Below are 23,989 nucleotides of genomic sequence, written 5' to 3' on the forward strand. Positions count from 1 at the left end.
GGGAAGTAAATTGATGAACTGCACCAGATTCTGCTTCAGCTTCAATCTACTTTTGTTCTTGTGGTTAGAGCACAGATTGACTTAACATGGACCAATCTTGCTCTGGAGTCTGGACTTAAGTCCAATAGATTGGCTGTAGCGTGCATTTAAACTCTTTAACAGCTCAAAAATGTTTTACGCCCTTGAAGAGACTCTGCCTGTTACCCCACAGCTTGATGACAGCTGTTATAAAAAATAAATTATCCCTTGAAAAATGCATTTTGTATTCACTCAGGTCATCTTTGTCTACTACCATTTCTTAGGGAACTGAAAATCTGTGGGGGGTGGAGGAAGGAAACACTTTTTTAAAATTATTTTTAGCCACAGCTGTCATAAGATTTTGGGAAATTCCTACAATATATATATATATATATATATATATATATATATATATATATATATATATATATATATATGAAAGTGAAGCGTAATTTGCTTCACTTTCACAGTTGGTTTACGTGTTTAAAACAGAGGCAGGATATGCGCTGAGGAAACTGGCCGAGGTGTCAACATTGTTTCACTCAGTCCAGCAAAAATCAAAAAAATAAATAAAAAAAGCAGAAGGAAATGGGAGGATTTAGTTCGTGTCCTGTGGGAAAATTTTTCTTTTTCTGATGAAGCTATGATGAAGTTCACTGGCTGTTTGGGGATAATGGTTTCCAGTTTGATTCTGTTACTGGTTTGCTCCTTGACTTTCTTCTCCTGTGTGAGCGGCTGTGGTAAGTAAAGTTTTCTAACTGTTCTTATTTCTCCTCAGTCTGTTTATTGTAAGAGAGAGAATATATATATTCACTGATTTGTTGTCGCTTAAAAAGAGATTGTGTACGATCAGCAGTTTAACCTCCTGTTCTCATTTCCATTTTTAATGATCAGCTTTTCAATAGAACAATTATTCTTGCGTTTTTAGAACTTAATTTCTGGATTCCTTACTGTTTTTGCTATCCATCCATCCATCCATCCATCCATCCATCCATCCATCCATCCATCCATCCATCCATCCATCCATCCATCCATCCATCCATCCATCCATCCATCCATCCATCCATCCATCCATCCATCCATCTTCTTCCGCTTATCCGAGGTCGGGTCGCAGGGGTAGCAGCTTCAGAAGGGAGGCCCAGACTTCCCTCTCCCCAGCCACTTCTTCTAGCTCATCCGGGGGAATCCTGAGGCGTTCCCAGGCCAGCCGAGAGACATAGTCCCTCCAGCGTGTCCTGGGTCTTCCCCGGGGCCTCCTCCCGGTGGGACGTGCCCGGAACACCTCACCAGGGAGGCGTCCAGGAGGCATCCTGACCAGATGCCCGAGCCACCTCAACTGGCTCCTCTCGATGTGAAGGAGCAGCGGCTCTACTCTGAGTCCCTCCCGGATGACTGAGCTTCTCACCCTATCTCTAATGGAGAGCCCAGACACCCTACGGAGAAAACCCATTTCGGCCGCTTGTATCCGCGATCTCGTTCTTTCGGTCATGACCATAGATGAGGGTGGGAACGTAGATTGACCGGTAAATCGAGAGCTTCGCTTTTTGGCTCAGCTCTCTCTTCACCACGACGGACCGGTACAGCGCCCGCTTGATGACTGACGCTGCGCCAATCCGCCTGTCGATCTCCCGCTCCCTTCTTCCCTCATTCGTGAACAAGATCCCGAGATACTTAAACTCCTCCACTTGGGGCAGGACTCCCCCCTTGACCCGGAGAAGGCACTCTACCCTTTTCCGGCTCAAGACCATGGCCTTGGATTTGGAGGCACTGATCCCCATGTCGGCCGCTTCACACTCGACTGCGAACCGCTCCAGTGAGAGCTGCAGATCATGACCTGATGAGGCCAGTAGGACCACATCATCTGCAAAAATCAGAGACGAGATCCTAAGGCCACCAAAACGGATCCCCTCAACACCTTGGCTGCGCCTAGAAATTCTGTCCATGAAAGTAATGAACAGAATCGGTGACAAAGGGCAGCCCTGGCGGAGTCCAACTCTCACCGGAAACGAGCCCGACTTACTGCCGGCAATGCGGACCAGACTCTGACACCGGTCATACAGGGACCTGACAGCCCGTATCAAAGGGCCCGGTACCCAATACTCCCGGAGAACCCCCCGCAGGGCTCCCCGAGGGACACGGTCGAACGCCTTCTCCAAGTCCACAAAACACATGTAGACTGGTTGGGCGAACTCCCATGCACCCTCCAGGACCCTGCCGAGGGTGTAGAGCTGGTCCAGTGTTCCACGACCAGGACGAAAACCACACTGCTCTTCCTGGATCCGAGGTTCGACTATCCGACGGACCCTCCTCTCCAGGACCCCTGAATAGACCTTGCCAGGGAGGCTTAAGAGTGTGACCCCTCTATAATTGGAGCACACCCTCCGGTCCCCCTTTTTGAACAGGGGGACCACCACCCCGGTCTGCCAGTCCAGGGGAACTGCCCCCAATGTCAATGCGATATTGCAGAGTCGCGTCAGCCAACACAACCCTACAACATCCAGAGCCTTAAGGGACTCCGGGCGGATCTCATCCACCCCTGGAGCCTTGCCACCGAGAAGCTTCTCAACCACCTCGGCGACCTCGTCCCCAGAGATTGGAGAGCCCAACCCAGAGTCCCCAGGCTCAGCTTCTTCAATAGAAGGCATGTTGGTGGAATTGAGGAGGTCTTCGAAGTACTCTGCCCACCGGCCCACAACGTCCCGAGTAGAGGTCAGCAGCACACCATCCCCACTATAAACAGTGTTGGTGCCGCACTGCTTCTCCCCCCTGAGACACCGGATGGTGGACCAGAATCGCTTCGAAGCCGTACGGAAGTCTTTCTCCATGGCCTCTCCAAACTCCTCCCACGCCCGAGTTTTTGCCTCAGCAACCACCCGAGCCGCATGCCGCTTCGCCTGCCGGTACCCATCAGCTGCTTCCGGAGTCCCACAGGCCAAAAAGGCCCGATAGGACTCCTTCTTCAGCCTGACGGCATCCCTCACCGAAGGTGTCCACCAACGGGTACGAGGGTTGCCGCCGCGACAGGCACCGACAACCTTGCGGCCACAGCTCCGACCGGCCGCCTCGACAATGGGATTACGTTGGGGTTTACTCCGGTGAACGAGAGGGTAGCCTCCCTCCGCCTACGGGTGGGGGACAGGTCCTGACTGTAGTTTGTGCTTATGGGCCGAATGACAGTTCAGATTACCCACCCTTTTTGGAGTCCTTAGAGGGGGTACTGGATAATGCTCCTCCTGGGGACTCCCTTGTTCTACTGGGGGACTTCAACGCTCACGTGGGCAATGACAGTGAGACCTGGAGGGGCGTGGTTGGGAGGAACGGCCCCCCCGATCTGAACTCGAATGGTGTTCTGTTGTTGGAGTTCTGTGCTCGTCATGGATTGTCCATATCGAACACCATGTTCAGGCATAAGGGTGTTCATATGTGCACTTGGCACCAGGACACTCTAGGCCGCAGTTCGATGATCGACTTTGTCGTCGTTTCATCGGATCTGCGGCCGTATGTCTTGGACACTCGGGTGAAGAGAGGTGCGGAGCTGTCCACTGACCACTACCTGGTGGTGAATTGGCTCCGGTGGTGGGGGAGGAAGCCGGTCAGACCTGGCAGGCCCAAACGTGTTGTGAGGGTCTGCTGGGAACGTCTGGCAGAATCCCCTGTGAGACGGAGCTTTAACTCCCACCTCCGGCAAAACTTTGAACACGTCCTGGGGGAGGTGGGGCACATGGAGTCTGAGTGGACTGTGTTCTGTGCCTTCTTTGTCGAGGCGGCCGGTCGTTTCTGCTAATCGGTCGAAAAATTAAAACGAATGTATATGCTGTTTTTTGGTTCTTTTCATAAATTTAGTTAGAACCGATTAATAAATATCTATCTAGCAATTACAGAAATCCACGATTTAAAATAAAAAGAAGACAAGATTATATGAAAAGGTTGGAACTGCTGGTTGACTTTGAGTCAGATATTTGTAATACTAAAAGCAACATTGAGTTATCTATTCAGCACCTTTAAAGATAAAAACCACACGGTCCTTCGAAACAGATTATAAATTACCGACTGAGAACGAACAAAATGCATGTATAAAAGACAAACGTGTGAAACAGTCCAGTGGGAACAATAATAAAATCTAAAGAGATTACTTCAGCTTTTTGTGTGTGTGTGTTTTTAAAGATCTACTGAATCCATATTTCCTTTCAAGTCTTGGGAGATAAAACAGTCCGTGAGAGTCCTAGTGGTGACGTGCAGATGCAAAACATCTGGGATGCATAATCTACATGTACCGTGTTTCTCACAGATTACAGCTGTCTAGATAAACCTATGATGACTCCGTCCAGGCTGGTGGTGAAGTTCGGTGATCCAACCTCTGCTACATGTGTAGCCTGTCAGCAGGCCTGTTTTCCCCTGGATGACAGTATTAGAAATATGGAAGCTTCTCTTGGAACTTCTAACATAAATGGAAGCACAGTGACCTGGACAGTGAACCGAATGACTGAGTGGGATTTAACTCCAAAGTGCTTCTATACTACCGCAACGAATGATCAGTGTTGCACTGACCTGCCTGTTACTGTCTACAGTAAGTTAATTAATGTTGCCAAAGCATTTAGAGTTACTGTTATCCATTGTTTTCACCATGATATATTTTTATGTTTAATGTTTCATTGCTTGATTTTACAAACTGGTATTGCTCTTATTGTTTTTATTTTTTATTATTCTCCCCAGAATCTCCAGAAAGTGTGTCCTTCAGCTTAAACCCCTCTGGACCTCTGACTGAGGGTTCAGAGGTCACGCTGCAGTGTGATGTACAGAACATCGCTCCGGCTGGAAACCTCACTGTGACCTTTTACAGAGGTCACACGCTTCTGGGTCAAGTGAAAAGCAGCAATCCCACAAAGGAACCAGTTAATGAGATATTTTCTATGAGCTACAACAGCACAAAAGAAGATAATGGAGTCCAGTTCTGGTGTGAAGCCAAGCTGGAACTGGGAGCTGAAGGACCACAGCCCCCTCTAGTGGTGAAATCAAATGAGACCACAGGTAAGAAATGAATCACCTCAATTCAGCTTTTGTGACATTTTAAGACAGAAGGTATTATCTAGTCACCCTCAATCACTTCAGTGTATGGTTCTACAATAAAGTCTCTGTTTGGGAGTAGAATGGGAAGAATCGAGTGATTTCATGATAAAAAACAACTAGAAGTTTTTAAAAAGTTTAAATCTTTGTCTAAATTAAAAAAACACATTTTAATAAACTCTGCAGATATATTACAATTGTTTTTAGTTGTAATTATGCAATCAGTATTTACATCAGCCAGAAAATGGCAGAGTAAGGCAAAGGTTTTCTAAATGATTCCAAGTTTTACATAAAGTAAACGACATCAACCAAATAAAATGATTAATGACAATATAACTGAATATTACCTTAAAAATGTCTGGGCTGCATTGTTTGGGAGATTCTGTTCTAACTCAGATATTTTAGATAAATATGAAGATATCGAAAATCAAATACAACAATACAATACAACCAGATTTTACTTCAGGTTATATTGTTACAGTCGACATGAATTCCAGACAAAACCCAAGATTAAGATGAAGATTTGACATTCACCACTCTCACCGTTTCTCTACTATTATTCAATGTTTTGTACGTTTTACTGCGTTTAACTACCGCCGCACACTTGAACCAATTTCAACAATTCCCACGTCAAATTAGTCCGGCTTCTTCTGGAGACTTCTACTGCGTCATTTTGTAATTTCAACTTTCATACCGTTTATGATATTTCAACTCTCGTGCAAAATTCTGCCCCATTGAAAAGCGTTCGAGTTGTTCGGAGCTCCGCAAAATTCAGCAAAAACACTTTGTGCTCTTTGACAGCTTACTTCAACGTAGAAACTCCAGTCAACGTTTAAAACAGGACAGCCGTTGTTAGGCTGTCTTCAAAAGATTCAGCCAGCTTTTTGATGTCTCTTGCACTTTTTCTAAAATCACAATTAAGTTTCTAGGATGATTTCTTTTTTCTTGGTTTGTTTTGGAATGTCACCCCTCTTCCTATTTCTTTTCTGTGTTTCTCTTTTCTGCTCTTTTTAGGTCTCTCTCTCTCTCTATCTCTCTCTCTCTCTCTCTCTTTTCAGCTCCATCTTCTGGTCCATTCATTTAATTGAGAGAATGCTAACGAGCAGATTAGCATTCTCTCTAAACTGTCGCAAGATGTGGGGAAAGTAAAGAAGTGTACCTTCTCAAAGCAGTGTAGCTAATCCAGACTTTTTATTATTACTTAGATACCCATTGTCTAAACTGAGAAATGCAAATAATAGTTTAATATAACTTTTCTGTAGTAATAATAATGATAATAATGAATTGCTAATTAACTCTTTATTTTTGTTTCCCAGTGGATGTGGAGACGAACTCCAAGCCAACCGATGATGCTCCCAGTCGGAAACTTTGCAGGTTCATCCTCTGCTTGACGCTGTTAGTCTCTGCTTCTGTTTGAGTCAGAGTTTGTTAAGATGCGCTGATAAACTGAAATCAGTCAAATCAGCAGTTCTGACTTTCAGGGTGATGTGTGTTTCCTTGTATAGTTACATTTTATTTGGCTCAGCTCTTTTTTTAAAAAAGATTTCTCCTAATTGTGTTAATATGTTCTGCATTCCTATCCTGTGGCATGGTAAACTATCGATGTGTAAAATAGCACTTTTCTACCACTTCTAATATATTTTTGAGTGATATTTATGTTCTGATAGCCCTAGCTAGTTATTATAACATCACTTAAAAGGAGTCTCTCTCTCTCTCTCTCTCTCATGTAGCTGACAACGTGTTCTAATTTTCTGAGTCTGAATTTTGAGTTTTCATTATCTGTGAGACATAATCAGCAAAATGACAAGAAACAAAGGCTTGAAATGTATGAGTAATGCTTCTAAATAAAACATTTTATGTCCGCTTTTTGAGAGGAAGAAATTTTGCACTTTTATACAAGTTTCTTATATTTTTAGGTCAGGAGGCCAGTCTCAGTTCTGTTAAAAAACCAAAAACCAAACACTAAGATCTAAACTAAGACTCTAAATAAATAAAGCTGATGCTTTCTACTTGCCACATTCCTTGACCTTTGCACTAAACTACAAGACACTACTGAGCTTTCTTTCGGTTGATGCATTACAAAGACATGCCTTCTGCTTGTCTTGTTTTTTCCCTTCATGTCTGCTTGTGAAGGCGGGGCAGCTGTGACCAGGCAGAAAAGGTTTGGTTTCATATTGAAAATGTTTCCTGACAAACATCCCCGGGAAGTGGATGTGAACGTCTGTCTCTGGGGTCTGCCGGTATCTATTACTGCAATCACTTCGACTGCGGTAACAGAAGTTTCTTCAGCTTGTGTTTGACTCAAAAAAAAAAAACATCTGCAGAGATGAACTAAACTGACTAGATAGGAGCTTAATATCGACACATTTCAGATGCTTACAGACCGAGAGCCCGTTAAGCAAAAACAGGAAATGTAAAAAAAAAAAAAAAAAAAAAAAAGATGATGGAATTGGGAAACCCAGTGAAGCTGAACAGCAGAGAGACCGGACAGATGATGGAAGCGGAGATAAAACGCTGATTTTAGAAAATTGGGAAAGAAGCATCGAGACAAGAAGGAGAGGAGAAGATGGAAACTGAGCAAGAGCAAGACAGACCAAGGAGGATCCGAAAATGCAGGTTAAGCTGCAAACAAACTGTTTTCTGTCCACTTGCATAACTAATGACTTGTGTTACTTTTAACAGCTCCAGTTTTATGAGTCATACTTCCTGATAAGGAGTTGTTTTTCCCGAGATTCTGCAGCTCCAGATGAAAGACCTGGAACCACACTATCTCTGCCTGGGTTGTCCTGACCAGCGCAGAAATGTCCACACATAATATTCCAGACAAACAGCAGAGTCGTGCCATGATATCATTATATAGATCATAGTCAGTTAATTAATATAAGCTTCAATACCTGCTGACCAACTGTTACGACAAACTTTGCTTTATTTCAATCAATCAGTCAATTTTAACTATAAAGAGTCCTTCAGAAGAAAGGGTATTTCCTAGCTTTGTTTGAATCCTCACAGTCTGCCAGTACAAATACTGGTAAAGTAAACTGAAGCTGGTGGGATACTCCCTTTTACTCCCCTCTTTGCAAGAGAACTGGTGGATATCAAAAGACATCCACCAAAAATGCATTTTCATTTTTTTTCCTCACTTCCCTTTGACTCGCCAGGGGAGTCACTGCTCATATTCTTTGCTTCATTTCTTAATAAAATTATAATTAAAAAATGCATTTTGATTCGTTCTTGGTTGACCTTAGGTAAGACTTATTTATTTCCTTAACACCAACATATTGTAATAAAAGAATGAGTACAATCCCACATTGTAAAAAAAGACCAACTATAATCCCACACTGTGCTCCTGTAACAAGTGATTTTCCCCACTGGGATTAATAAAGAACTATTCTATTCTAGAAACCTTTTAGGAAACCATCCATTGTTACAGTAGCAGTTTGGTCTGGTGTGTCAACCTCTTATTTTTAGACCAACGGCAGTTTCATATTTAAACTGTAAAATTAAAGGCTTTATGAACTCCTTGATTTTTTAAAACTATCAATTCAGAGTCACAATGGGCATTTTTTTGAACGTCATTAGACAAAAAGGTTGAATTTGTCCAAAATGTCAGACCTGACGTTTTGTAATGATCTAATTTCACTTTCATTTACTTTATTAAGTTTATTTGTGATGTACAAAAACTAGAAATCAAAATGTAAATGTCAAACCCCCCCCCTAAAAAAAGCTATTTTCTCAGCATGCATCTTCTCCTCAGCGAACGCAGTGCAAAGCTCATTCTCCTGCAGGAACCAGGACAGCCAAACTGCAACCGACATCATTTCCAGCTGAGAACGTAAAACCTGCTGCCTGTCGCAAGTGAACTTCCGTTTACCTGCACGATGTCCAGCACCGCCACAGGCTGCAGGGCGTCTTTGTAATGTTCCAGCAGCGTCTGCTGAGTGAGGCCCGGCTGAGACATGATGTGGTACAGAACCGCCTCCAGGATTGCCTTACACACCGGCCGGTTCACCTTTCCGTCGATGAAGCGCCACGGCCGGCTGATGAAGCTCAAATTCTCCCTGCGTGAGACGAGATCGGCGGTAGAACAAAGTGAATAACGGGATCTGGGAAGAGTGGCTAAAGCTCGCTGCAGGGGAAACTCACTCGGTATCGACTGATGGTGATTCTACAGCCTCTTCCACTTTTTCACTACTTAAGGTGTGGCTGACATCTATAACATTGAGGGTAATCAGTATATTTGATTTAAACAGATGTTTTCCATCTAATCTGATTTTCAGATAATTAAAGCAAAACTGGTAACTGCCCAGACTGACTAATAGCTGCACCTGAAGCAAATGTTGGCCTCACACACTACTGACTGACTGAGAGGCTGGATGCACCTTTCACCTTTTAAAAAAAAAAAAAAAATTATTATTGTTTTATAAAACATACCATGTTACAGTTTCCTTCCACTTTATAAGTTTGTATTAGTTTATAACATGAAGAAACAAAAGAAAATGCATCAATGTCTGAAGTTGAACATGGCAAAAGAGGAGAAGAATTACCCTGTAATTAAAACTAAAGTTATTTTATTTGGCAAGAATTGTATTAAACTTACACCACTGACAGCCTCTAATTTTTGACAGCTAAGATCTGGTTCTCTGTTTTCCCATCAGGCTCTTATAGAATTGGGGTGCGTAACGAAGAGAACATTAGTTAAAGACCCTAAACCTTCGCTGTTCAGCGGTTCTGCGCCGGCCAGCAGGGGGAGCACTGTGTCGTTGGAGGAACCGGACGCTGTGTTTTATGAGCCCACCATCAGCTGCTGCCTGCAGCTCTGCAGGGTGCTGCCCAACGAGCGACACTGGAACGACAATCTGCTATGAAGCTGCTGGGCCTCCTCGGCTCGCACAGCCCAGGAGGACTGTCAGGATTATTTTTTTAAGTTTGCTCTTTTGTCTTGAGTAAGAAGTTGTAAAACGTAATTTCTGCGAATGTTTTTTTTTCTCTGTAAAGATATGGTTAAAAGCCAGCATTTTGTTTAGTTGTATTCATTTAGTTGTATTAATATTCTCTCAGTGCTTAATCTGTATGTTTAAAAGTCTAAATAAAACAGTTTTTTTCTAAAGATACAGTACAGACCAAAAGTTTGGACACACCTTTCTAATTCAATGGGTTTTCTTTATTTTCATGACTATTTATAAGTCAATAAATCCCACTTACTAACCTGACAGGGCAGGTTGACCTATGAAGTGAAAACCATTTCAGGTGACGACCTCTTGAAGCTCATCAAGAAAATGCAGAGTGTGTGCAAAGCAGTAATCACAGCAAAAGGTTGCTACTGTGAAGAAACTAGAATATAAGGGCTATTTTCTGTTGTTTTACACTTTTTGTTTAGTGCATATTTCCACATGTGTTATTCATAGTTTTGATGCCTTCAGTGTGAATCTACAATGTCAATAGTCATGAAAATAAAGGAAACTCATTGAATTAAAAGGTGTGTCCAAACTTTTGGTCTCTACTGTATGTTCCCTGCTTTCTCTTTTGACTCCTCTTTCCTTTTTTGTCCATCCTTCTTTCAATTTGCCCTTTTATTTCTGCGTTTTTCTTCCTTCTTTCCTAGTATCCTACTTCCTTTCTTTTAGCTTTGTGTCACTAGCTGCGTTTCCGTGGCAATGTGCTCAAATATTTATCTATATTCTGCCAAAGTAAAAAAAAAACAACAGCTTAATTTCGCAATTGCAGTATTTTCATTAAATAAGAAATAAAACTAAAATCACACAGGAATAAATTTGTCATTAGTTATTCAAAATCGTGTAAACGGTGGCGTGAAACATATTCATAACTGGGGCATCAGAGGCGTCTTACTCAGGCGTCAGAGCAACGTGTTGCTTACATTTAGGAGTGGATACATGTGCTGCCTTTTGGGGAAACTGTAGCTGGTGATTTTACAGAAGAGCAACAGAAGCACTATTGCTTCTCATATTGAGCTCATTCCAACACGTTGGAATCAGATAACCTTTCATGAACTGGGCGATGCTGGTGGAGCCAGCTGCACATTGCCAATGAAACGCAAAACAAACCATCATCCTTCTACCACTTCCTGTCATATTCTTCGACGTTTTTGCCAGCAGTAACGTCCGGTTGTTGATCGAAGTTGGCATGTTTTCATTAAGTGGATTCATTTTCGTTATTCCAATTTTATGGTAAATAGAAAGGCAGCGTATGTGTCCTGCCTCCTTTTCTATTGTCTTAGGTCCGTCTCCTCCCCCCTCTGTTCTTGCTGCTCGGACAGCAACTGCACTCTATTTTTACCTGCAACTCTCTCTTGTTGCCTCCGTGTAAATCTTGAAGGGATTAAAACGTGCTTAAGGAAATGGTTTATGGCTTTAGGCACAGCACAAAAACATGAGGGTTATCAGTAGCTAAGGGGGGGTTCTCAGGAAACAGATAAAAATCCCCGGGAAGTAAATTGATGAACTGCACCAGATTCTGCTTCAGCTTCAATCTACTTTTGTTCTTGTGGTTAGAGCACAGATTGACTTAACATGGACCAATCTTGCTCTGGAGTCTGGACTTAAGTCCAATAGATTGGCTGTAGCGTGCATTTAAACTCTTTAACAGCTCAAAAATGTTTTACGCCCTTGAAGAGACTCTGCCTGTTACCCCACAGCTTGATGACAGCTGTTATAAAAAATAAATTATCCCTTGAAAAATGCATTTTGTATTCACTCAGGTCATCTTTGTCTACTACCATTTCTTAGGGAACTGAAAATCTGTGGGGGGTGGAGGAAGGAAACACTTTTTAAAAATTATTTTTAGCCACAGCTGTCATAAGATTTTGGGAAATTCCTACAAAAAAAAAAAAAAAAAATATATATATATATATATATATATGAAAGTGAAGCGTAATTTGCTTCACTTTCACAGTTGGCTGACGTGTTTAAAACAGAGGCAGGATATGCGCTGAGGAAACTGGCCGAGGTGTCAACATTGTTTCACTCAGTCCAGCAAAAATAAAAAAAGCAGAAGGAAATGGGAGGATTTAGTTCGTGTCCTGTGGGGACATTTTTCTTTTTCTGATGAAGCTATGATGAAGTTCACTGGCTGTTTGGGGATAATGGTTTCCAGTTTGATTCTGTTACTGGTTTGCTCCTTGACTTTCTTCTCCTGTGTGAGCGGCTGTGGTAAGTAAAGTTTTCTAACTGTTCTTATTTCTCCTCAGTCTGTTTATTGTAAGAGAGAGAATATATATATTCACTGATTTGTTGTCGCTTAAAAAGAGATTGCATACGATCAGCAGTTTAATTTCCTGTTCTCATTTCCATTTTTAATGATCAGCTTTTCAATAGAACAATTATTCTTGCGTTTTTAGAACTTAATTTCTGGATTCCTTGCTGTTTTTGCTAATCGGTCGAAAAATTAAAACGAATGTATATGCTGTGTTTTGGTACTTTTCATAAATTTAGTTAGAACCGATTAATAAATATCTATCTAGCAATTACAGAAATCCACAATTTAAAATAAAAAGAAGACAAGATTATATGAAAAGGTTGGAGCTGCTGGTTGACTTTGAGTCAGATATTTGTAATACTAAAAGCAACATTGAGTTATCTATTCAGCACCTTTAAAGATAAAAACCACACGGTCCTTCGAAACAGATTATAAATTACCGACTGAGAACGAACAAAATGCATGTATAAAAGACAAACGTGTGAAACAGTCCAGTGGGAACAATAATAAAATCTAAAGAGATTACTTCAGCTTTTTGTGTGTGTGTGTGTTTTTAAAGATCTACTGAATCCATATTTCCTTTCAAGTCTTGGGAGATAAAACAGTCCGTGAGAGTCCTAGTGGTGACGTGCAGATGCAAAACATCTGGGATGCATAATCTACATGTACCGTGTTTCTCACAGATTACAGCTGTCTAGATAAACCTATGATGACTCCGTCCAGGCTGGTGGTGAAGTTCGGTGATCCAACCTCTGCTACATGTGTAGCCTGTCAGCAGGCCTGTTTTCCCCTGGATGACAGTATTAGAAATATGGAAGTTTCTCTTGGAACTTCTAACATAAATGGAAGCACAGTGACCTGGACAGTGAACCAAACGACTGAGTGGAATGTAACTCCAAAATGCTACTATACTACCATAATGAATGATCAGTGTTGCACTGACCTGCCTGTTACTGTCTACAGTAAGTTAATTAATGTTGCCAAAGCATTTAGAGTTACTGTTATCCATTGTTTTCACCATGATATATTTTTATGTTTAATATTTCATTGCTTGATGTTACGAACTGGTATTGCTCTTATTGTTTTTATTTTTTATTATTCTCCCCAGAATCTCCAGAAAGTGTGTCCTTCAGCTTAAACCCCTCTGGACCTCTGACTGAGGGTTCAGAGGTCACGCTGCAGTGTGATGTACAGGACATCGCTCCGGCTGAAAACCTCACTGTGACCTTTTACAGAGGTCACACGCTTCTGGGTCAAGTGAAAAGCAGCAATCCCACAAAGGAACCAGTTAATGAGATATTTTCTATGAGCTACAACAGCACAAAAGAAGATAATGGAGTCCAGTTCTGGTGTGAAGCCAAGCTGGAACTGGGAGCTGAAGGACCACAGCCCCCTCTAGTGGTGAAATCAAATGAGACCACAGGTAAGAAATGAATCACCTCAATTCAGCTTTTGTGACATTTTAAGACAGAAGGTATTATCTAGTCACCCTCAATCACTTCACTGTATGGTTCTACAATAAAGCCTCTGTTTGGGAGTAGAATGGGAAGAATCGAATGATTTCATGATGAAAAACAACTAGAAGTTTTTAAAAAGTTTAAATCTTTGTCTAAATTAAAAAAACACATTTTAATAAACTCTGCAGATATATTACAATTGTTTTTAGTTGTAATTATGCAATCAGTATTTACATCAGCCAGAAAATGGCAGAGTAAGGCAAAGGTTTTCTAAATGATTCCAAGTTTTACATAAAGTAAACGACATCAACCAAATAAAATGATTAATGACAATATAACTGAATATTACCTTAAAAATGTCTGGGCTGCATTGTTTGGGAGATTCTGTTCTAACTCAGATATTTTAGATAAATATGAAGATATCGAAAATCAAATACAACAATACAATACAACCAGATTTTACTTCAGGTTATATTGTTACAGTCGACATGAATTCCAGACAAAACCCAAGATTAAGATGAAGATTTGACATTCACCACTCTCACCGTTTCTCTACTATTATTCAATGTTTTGTACGTTTTACTGCGTTTAACTACCGCCGCACACTTGAACCAATTTCAACAATTCCCACGTCAAATTAGTCCGGCTTCTTCTGGAGACTTCTACTGCGTCATTTTGTAATTTCAACTTTCATACCGTTTATGATATTTCAACTCTCGTGCAAAATTCTGCCCCATTGAAAAGCGTTCGAGTTGTTCGGAGCTCCGCAAAATTCAGCAAAAACACTTTGTGCTCTTTGACAGCTTACTTCAACGTAGAAACTCCAGTCAACGTTTAAAACAGGACAGCCGTTGTTAGGCTGTCTTCAAAAGATTCAGCCAGCTTTTTGATGTCTCTTGCACTTTTTCTAAAATCACAATTAAGTTTCTAGGATGATTTCTTTTTTCTTGGTTTGTTTTGGAATGTCACCCCTCTTCCTATTTCTTTCCTGTGTTTCTCTTTTCTGCTCTTTTTAGGTCTCTCTCTCTCTCTATCTCTCTCTCTCTCTCTCTCTCATTTCAGCTCCATCTTCTGGTCCATTCATTTAATTGAGAGAATGCTAACGAGCAGATTAGCATTCTCTCTAAACTGTCGCAAGATGTGGGGAAAGTAAAGAAGTGTACCTTCTCAAAGCAGTGTAGCTAATCCAGACTTTTTATTATTACTTAGATACCCATTGTCTAAACTGAGAAATGCAAATAATAGTTTAATATAACTTTTCTGTAGTAATAATAATGATAATAATGAATTGTTAATTAACTCTTTATTTTTGTTTCCCAGTGGATGTGGAGACGAACTCCAAGCCAACCGATGATGCTCCCAGTCGGAAACTTTGCAGGTTCATCCTCTGCTTGACGCTGTTAGTCTCTGCTTCTGTTTGAGTCAGAGTTCGTTAAGATGCGCTGATAAACTGAAATCAGTCAAATCAGCAGTTCTGACTTTCAGGGTGATGTGTGTTTCCTTGTATAGTTACATTTTATTTGGCTCAGCTCTTTTTTTAAAAAAGATTTCTCCTAATTGTGTTAATATGTTCTGCATTCCTATCCTGTGGCATGGTAAACTATCGATGTGTAAAATAGCACTTTTCTACCACTTCTAATACATTTTTGAGTGATATTTATGTTCTGATAGCCCTAGCTAGTTATTATAACATCACTTAAAAGGAGTCTCTCTCTCTCTCTCTCTCTCATGTAGCTGACAACGTGTTCTAATTTTCTGAGTCTGAATTTTGAGTTTTCATTATCTGTGAGACATAATCAGCAAAATGACAAGAAACAAAGGCTTGAAATGTATGAGTAATGCTTCTAAATAAAACATTTTATGTCCGCTTTTTGAGAGGAAGAAATTTTGCACTTTTATACAAGTTTCTTATATTTTTAGGTCAGGAGGCCAGTCTCAGTTCTGTTAAAAAACCAAAAACCAAACACTAAGATCTAAACTAAGACTCTAAATAAATAAAGCTGATGCTTTCTACTTGCCACATTCCTTGACCTTTGCACTAAACTACAAGACACTACTGAGCTTTCTTTCGGTTGATGCATTACAAAGACATGCCTTCTGCTTGTCTTGTTTTTTCCCTTCATGTCTGCTTGTGAAGGCGGGGCAGCTGTGACCAGGCAGAAACGGTTTGGTTTCATATTGAAAATGTTTCCTGACAAACATCCCCGGGAAGTGGATGTGAACGTCTGTCTCTGGGGTCTGCCGGTATCTATTACTGCAATCACTTCGACTGCGGTAACAGAAGTTTCTTCAGCTTGTGTTTGACTCAAAAAAAAAAAAACATCTGCAGAGATGAACTAAACTGACTAGATAGGAGCTTAATATCGACACATTTCAGATGCTTACAGACCGAGAGCCCGTTAAGCAAAAACAGGAAATGTAAAAAAAAAAAAGAAAAATGTTCAGGGATAACAGCAATTTTAAAATAATGTTGCCCTTAAGGTTTATAAATGAACCGCTGTTCATTTATGAAAAACGGTTTCACTTTCACATCCTGGCCACATTCACATCGTGGTAAAAAGTTCAGAGGCCGGATGTGTGCTAAGGAAACAAGCCGAGTTGCTGCCATTGTCTCACCCATCCTGATCGCAGTTTAAAAACGGAGTGAAATATCAACGTTTAGTTTCTGACTCTCAAGAGAAGATTTTCTATATTTGTTTTCCACAAACTGCCTGGGAATTAAAATGCTTTCCAGTTTGGTTCTGCTGGCGGCTTCCTTCACCACTTTCTTCTGCTGCGTGAACACCTGCAGTAAGTAAAGAGTTTTCATCTCTTGTGTTTTTCTGACGCAAAGCAACTTGAACTGCCTCGTTGTCTGAAATGAGCCCTCAAGTTTGTCCGTTGCAGCAATCTTCCCTTCTGAAATCAAAAACGGTGAACCGGGAGTAACTTTAATGTCGAAGAGCTAATGGCAGCAATAGCTCCTCTACTGATATCCTCCATGATGCTGCCACTGCTGAGTTGCACAGCTTAGAATGACACTTTTAGTTTTTCTCCTTTTCCAAAAGTAATTCTTGGCCCAAATTTTCAGATTTAGCTTCATCAGACAAAAGGGCATGTCTACAAAGATTTGTAAAAAAGATTAATTGTAGTAATTTATGTTGCTTTCAGAGATAAAACCTTCTTCCTCACTGAACGGCCTTTCAGCCCATGTTAGCATACGATAACAACGCTGTCCTACCAGTTTCAGCTGACATCTTTACAAAGTGTTTTGGGGTTGAGATGTTGTCACACCAAAACATGTGACACATGTGACACAGAACCTGAGGATGAGTTTGGTGTTTTGACTTCCATGCTGTTTTTATAAATGCATGCAGTTGAATCTGGGACCTCCGAGAATCTGGAAACCGTCACAACTTTCTTCATGGTATCTTGACTGATTTCTTTTTCTTTCCTCCTTAATGTCATGCTAGGGGGGAGTGTATCTCAAAGGGCTGTCCTAAAATTCATCCACGTATTCCTTCATGTTACTTGGCTGTCATAACTTAACCTGTCAGAAGCTCACAGAGCCATGACATCACTAACTGGGCCATCACATGACCCCCAACGGACCAACTTAAAATTCACAGTGAACAATAAACCACAATAACTCCACTTTTGTGTCAAAATTATTTGTTTTCTTTGTTTGAAACCTAAGAAAATGTTTTCCTCTTGTTTATTTTTGACGATTTCTTTGCTGAATTCTCTGTGTGGCTTCCATGTGTTGGACTGTGGTGAGTTTTATTTTTGTTATTTATGTATTTATTTATTGTTAGGACAAACCGAATGGTGTCATTTCATTTTACAGGTTGCTAATTGATTAGCACAGACTAAAGTGGTGTCATTTCAGTCTGTAAGGTGGAACAGCTTTAGAAAAGAATAAAAAACTTTACTTACCCCCAAGGGGACATTTCCTGACTCAAAGCAGCTGAACACGAAAACAAAATCAACAACACTTAGTCCTCAATGGTGATATAGCACAGGGAACACAGAGAAGAGTTATAAAGAGTTTAAAGAAATAAAAACTAAATACAAAAGTCCCGTTACTGAATTAGTCAATTAATTAGCCTCCCCATATATGTATCTGTTTGCACGAGCACATTGAGTCAGAATGGCTAAACTAGGAAATAAATTCTACTAAAAATAATTTTGGCTTAAAACTACGACTATCAACGTTACCAGGTTCTAGTTACCTCGTTCAAAGGATGCATTCAACAATGCTGAGTCGTCAACGCCAGTGTAAAGATGAGCGAGGAGATTCACACCGGTAAATTTGGCCTTAAAAAACACCGCGGTCAGAGCGCGCGCCCTCGATACGGCGATACCGTGTGCGAATCCCGTCCTCGGTTTCTATACCGCGTGTATTTCTGTCCTTCTTCCTGTCAGATTGACGTCAAATAGAGTCGACCAGAGGCAAAAACACAAAAAACAACAGCGGAGAGTTTTAGTATTAAGGTAGCATGTAGCTAATTTATTGCAAAGGTGAATTATCCTTCCACCGAAGCACAGTTAGCATTATTTTGTTTGAAAAAAAAAGGAGACTTTTTTTTCCAAAAAATTGCCTTCATATGAAAATCTGGAAAATGGAGATGTGTTTGAGACAATAAAACATTGTCAATTTTTTTTTGAAAGCATACATTTTTTACATTCCAAGCTTACAAAGTTAAGCAATATTGATTCATCATGATTAATCACAGCGTTAGAGTAATTCATCTGATAAACTTTTTACAATCAATTGATAGCAATAGCTATGAGATAGGTGTTGAGATACTTTTTATAAGACGTGTCATGTTTGCCACAGAAGCTGAAATCTGTACAGAATTATTTCACACTAATGACAGGTTACAGTTTGTGAAATATATACTGTTTTTTGGATTTGTAACAACTACAAAAACACATAAATCAAGCCATCAAGGTACTCAAATATATATTATTTATTTAAAAATAGAACATTAACTTTGTAAAATATGTTTTTAACCAGACATTATTATTATTTTTTTTTATGTCTGTCCTTTAATCTAAGCAGTTTTTAAAGCAACTTGCTTAGATGTTTGTAGTGTTTATTAACTTATCGCCATCATCTTTCTCTTTGGTATCAGGTAAACGGCTTTGCGATTTAATTTGATCTGTATTGATTGTGTATTTCTATTTGTCTGAACAAATGTTTGTAGTTGATCAGAATAGATATTTTCAGCCAATATTGAAAAGCATGCTCTAACCTGCAAAGTACCTCACTGAGAACTGAAATGAAAACTGAGATGTACTGCAAATGATCACATCTGTAATTGTTTCATGTTGGCTATTATGGCTGATTTTATATTCAGTATTTACTGTTTCTCACAGATTACAGCTGTCCAGATAAACCTGTGATGACTCCGTCCAGGCTGGTGGTGAAGTTCGGTGATCCAGCCTCTGCTACATGTGTAGCCTGTCAGCAGACCTGTTTTCCCCTGGATGACAGTATTAGAAATATGGAAGCTTCTCTTGGAACTTCTAACATAAATGGAAGCACAGTGACCTGGACAGTGAACCGAATGACTGTGTGGGATTTAACTCCAAAGTGCTACTATACTACCATAACGAATGATCAGTGTTGCACCAACCTGCCTGTTACTGTCTACAGTAAGTTAATTAATGTTGCCAAAGCATTTAGAGTTTTTCACCATAATATATATTTTTATGTTTAAATGTTTTAAACATTAATTTCATTGCTTGATGTTACGAACTGGTATTGCTCTTATTGCTTTTATTTTTTATTATTCTCCCCAGAATCTCCAGAAAGTGTGTCCTTCAGCTTAAAGCCCTCTGGACCTCTGACTGAGGGTTCAGAGGTCACGCTGCAGTGTGATGTACAGAACGTCGCTCCGGCTGAAAACCTCACTGTGACCTTTTACAGAGGTCACACGCTTCTGGGTCAAGTGGAAAGCAGCAATACCACAAAGAAACCAGTTAATGAGATATTTTCTATGAGCTACAACAGCACAAAAGAAGATAATGGAGTCCAGTTCTGGTGTGAAGCCAAGCTGGAACTGGGAGCTGAAGGACCACAGCCCCCTCTAGTGGTGGAATCAGACAATCTCACTGCTACAGTTTATTGTAAGTTGAGAGACACACATGTACAACATATATTAAAACGTTACTGAAAAGCACATTTATTCAGTAAATCGAGCAACTGACACACATTAGATAATATTTTACACAAACTGATGATTCCAGACTTAATTTGTGTTATTTATAATGTTCTACTCACATTTAATGGAAATACATTTAGTATTAGAATATTGTATCAGACTTGTAAAAAATAGTTAATTCAGAAATGTAAACAGCATGTTTACTACCTGCTTAAAGGTAGTTAGTCTTAACAAGTAATTTTAATCTAACATACAAGACTCATCATCATCTTCTCACTACTTTGAAACAACCATGAAGAATCGTCTTTTTCAGTCTTTACATACATGATTGTGAGCAGATGTTCTGTAAGTGGAGATTATAAGTAAGCAGATGATTTGGTGAAAGACGTCCCTTGAAATGTGGAAGCATTTGTCCGACAGTAAATCTTGGTGTTTTTCCACGTATAGGGATTTTTTTTTCTCATGTGTTCTGTTGTGTTTGAATTACTCCATTTTGTTTCCCTCTTTGTTGTAAAAACACAGACGGACTTGAGCTGAAGGTTCCGGCTGATCCCGCTCCGATCAGCATCATTAGAGGAGAACCTCTCCATTTGACCTGCTTGGCTGAAGGAAACCCCAAACCTCGGTACAACTGGACGCTGCCGTCCAACAGAGGCCACAGCAGTGTGACCGATCTGAAAATCGACTCAGTGGATTTTCAGGACGGAGGGCAATATGTCTGCACCGCCAGCAACATCGTGAACTCCGTCAGTGTTAGATTTGACGTAACAGTCCAAGGTGAGCTTCCTCAGGATTAGTTTCTAAGGTTTTTAACATTTCAGAGAAATGAGCCGCAGTACTTCTTCCAGTATTATTATTTAGCTTGAACTCACATCAACCCAAGAAGGAAGTTTGACTGTTTGGCTATTTTGAATCTTCTCTGTTCCCCCTTTCTCTACTTTTCTGCAGAAAACTTCATTCCGTACATAATAGGTGCCGTAGTAGCTACTGCGGCTCTGATATTGATCGGCTCAGGAGTCATCTACGGTTGTTATTACAAACAGAACAAGATGGGAGAATACCGACCAACAGACGCTTTCTGTTTGGGCGAAGTGCGTCACAACACAGTTATTCTTTGATGGTAGATGGTTTCAGTGTTGTAAGAAAGTTACAGGAACTCTTTACATCTGGAATCTGGAGGTTGCATGTTTTACACTCAAGACTACCATGGATTGCAGTTATTTCCTCTTAGCTATTTGTACTTTGTGGTATTTTTTTAATCATCTTTGTTCCCTTTTTCTCTTATTTTCTGCAGAAAACAGCCACCTGTGCATAATAGGTGGCACAATAGCTGCTGTGGTTGTGCTTTCGATCGCCGTTGCCGTTGCAGTCTACATCTTTTACTACAAACCAAAGAAAATGGGAGAGAGCCAACTATAGGACATTCACCTTTATGACACAGTGCGTCACGGAGGGAAAATCTGAGGCTGGAAGAGGCTTAGGCCCAGTGACACTGAGTCAGCTTGGTGTTGTTACAAGTTCTTCCGTTTCCAATGAAGGACATAAATTCTGCTTCCTGCATGGAAATGCTGACTTGCTCCTTCTTGGACGGTTGGGTTTTCTGTTGTGTTTGGCTCAAACTTATGTTTCTATTTAGCTCATTTCCTTGTTGCTAATGTTTGCCATGTTAGCTAAGACCATTGTAATAAATATTACATTGACCATTGTAATAAATATTACAATGATCTTAGGGGGTTAGGGTTAACCCTTACCCTACCCCTAACCCTAACCCTACGTTCTATGTACAATTTAATTTGGACAGTGTATTGGTATTATGTCTTAGTGGTGGGAAACGTCTTACTTTCCGACTTAAACGTAGGATTTAAAATGACTTCCTATTCATTTATGCCACCTCAAAACTTCTGTCTTAAAAATATCTGTCCGTTTCGTGTTGATTGGATGATCTAAAGCAGTGGTTGCTAAACATTTTATGATACGTCAGTAAATACTGTATGTCGAGTCCTGTGTCATCTCTTATGCTCTTTTCTGTCTAGCCCTCCCCTCAGGTTTTTTAAAAGATTAATGGCTGTGTTTCCATCGGAAATGAATGCAAAATTTTGCAATTGCAGTGATTCCATGAAATAAAAATCACAGTTTTGTGAAATATATTAATTTTGATACTGCCCAAAAAACATCCTCGTCTTAGTGCAAAAATCATTTTATCGAGAAACATGAGTTGTATTCTTCTAAACTCATGTTTAGTGAGTAGGATTGTTTTTTTCTAATTGTTTTCACAAATACATTTTTAAAATTATTTTTTTAATTCTAATTATACGGTCAGTGCTCAGCGGTTGCTGATGGCTCATCTGGTTTCAGGAAGTAGTCATTCCAGGACATTAAATAAGTTACTCTGCGTTTCTATTTCCTCATGTTCATGTCCAGATTTTTGGCGTGTTAAACTTGTTTTGTACTCTGACTTACTCAGCCGAATGTAATCTGAATTAAATGCAATTTAATTTACATTGAACTCCACTCAGTCCATGCTCCACTCTGAGTGGCGCATGAAGCAATAATAATCCCTTCTACTTTACGATGTAATAAACAAACGTGACGCCCTGATGGAAGCGTATAAACAAGACATTTTCTTACAAATCACTTTGATATATATATATATATATATTTTTTTTTACCCATCCAGGGGGTCTTGTGTGGGCTCTAGTGTCCCTTATATGACAGTAGACTGACAGGAAACGGGGAAGGAGAGGGGGGAAGACATGCGGCAAATGTCGTCGGGTCCGGGAGTCGAACCCGCGACGGCCGCGTCAAGGACTCAAGGCCTCCAAATACGGGTCGCGCTAACCGCTACGCCACCACGGCACGCCCCCACTTTGATATAGTTTGATATATTTTCTGCTCGTTTCTAAGTTCGGAGTTATCAAGGAAAACAACAGCCGTTGCTCACTGTGGTTTATTTTTGAACTTTTGACCTTTATGTGAAAAGTCCCTCCCTTTCCTCCCTCTGTTTGCTTTGGCTTCCGTTTTCGGAGAAAACAACAAACCAGCCGTCTGTATTTCAACGCAGTTATAATTTAATCTGTTACATCGTCGTCTTGTTCTGTGTTTAATGTGAGACCAATTGTAGAGAAAAATGTGAGAGCGATCTGCATTTTCTGTCGACCCCAGCTCAAAGTGTTTGTAAAAACTCTCCGACTCGTTGATCTGCAGGCGCCTGTTGTTGTTGTGAACAGGACAGATTCAAACCAGCAGCCACGCTGATCATTTGCTTTGATTGCAGACTTTGATTGTGTCACGTGGTTTGATAAAAGGATTTCTGTTACTTAAAGGTTTAATGATCACAAAGTGCAAGTCTTTGTGAAATTAAGAAAAAATATCTGTATTTTTTACTTTTCTGTGCCATTACTAACAACAGAAAGGCGATAAAATTCAGTGTGTATAGTTTGAAGCTTGGGCAGACCCAGATAAAGGCGGGAAAGAATAGATGGTAATATGTAACATTTATATATATAAAAAAATAAACCAAGAAGTTAAACAGAACTTACAGGAACCGAGACAAAGGAACAAGTCAGAAGGAACCGTGGTGAGGAATGGCAGAAAACTGGAGGTGCTCCATTGTTTTCTTAATCTATTTACTTTTTCGACAGCCTGGTCTCAGATTTAACCGGTGAAAAAGACAGATGTTTTGCTTTTCCTTTGAGCTTCTGCCATCTTTGTGCCTTTTCATCAATTTTGCGATGACACCAAATTGATGACAAGAGCTGCACACTAGTGTTCAATAATTGTCCAACGTCCAGTGGTGACATTTAATAAACCTCTTAACCTACAATGACTTGTAGTTTCACTGAAAAACCTCAGTTTTAGATTTTTTCTTATGTGTCACAAGACTGTATTATAAACTTACGTTTTCAATAAATCAGGAGTCCCAACTGTGCAGTCCAAAAACAAAATCATGAGTTGAAAGTTGGTGTAACTTGTTTTTCATCTGTTAAGCAATGGTGGTTGGGAAATGTAGTTTTTTTTATTGCCTTTAATATTAGTGAACTTTTTTTTTTTTTTACATATCTGACATTATTAAAGGGGCAGTGTTATTTA

At 40.2% G+C, this 23,989-nt stretch overlaps 1 protein-coding gene across 1 annotated transcript; it reads left to right on the top strand.

Moving 5' to 3' along the window:
• The first annotated feature begins 536 nt into the window (after positions 1-536).
• LOC106700109 (vascular cell adhesion protein 1-like) lies at positions 537-21,186 on the top strand. The gene is made up of 12 exons (XM_023334434.1): positions 537-758; positions 4,307-4,585; positions 4,732-5,046; positions 12,033-12,248; positions 12,978-13,256; positions 13,403-13,717; positions 15,072-15,150; positions 16,420-16,541; positions 19,113-19,391; positions 19,539-19,865; positions 20,423-20,677; positions 20,849-21,186. The coding sequence occupies exons 1-12, from the start codon at positions 662-664 to the stop codon at positions 21,016-21,018; spliced, it is 2,733 nt and encodes a 910-aa protein (XP_023190202.1). The 5' UTR covers positions 537-661; the 3' UTR covers positions 21,019-21,186.
• The last annotated feature ends 2,803 nt before the right edge of the window (positions 21,187-23,989 follow it).

This window comes from Xiphophorus maculatus, chromosome 5, assembly GCF_002775205.1.
Source record: "Xiphophorus maculatus strain JP 163 A chromosome 5, X_maculatus-5.0-male, whole genome shotgun sequence".
In the NCBI taxonomy this organism is placed as follows: Eukaryota; Metazoa; Chordata; class Actinopteri; order Cyprinodontiformes; family Poeciliidae; genus Xiphophorus; species Xiphophorus maculatus.

What these genes read in the sequence shown, in the direction of transcription:
- LOC106700109 (XM_023334434.1), top strand. Translation starts at nt 662, where the DNA reads ATGATGAAGTTCACTGGCTGTTTGGGGATAATGGTTTCCAGTTTGATT. An exon ending in GAAATCAAATGAGACCACAG is followed by an intron (nt 13,718 to 15,071) that starts GTAAGAAATGAA and finishes TTTGTTTCCCAG; the next exon opens with TGGATGTGGAGACGAACTCC. An exon ending in CCTGCCTGTTACTGTCTACA is followed by an intron (nt 19,392 to 19,538) that starts GTAAGTTAATTA and finishes TATTCTCCCCAG; the next exon opens with AATCTCCAGAAAGTGTGTCC.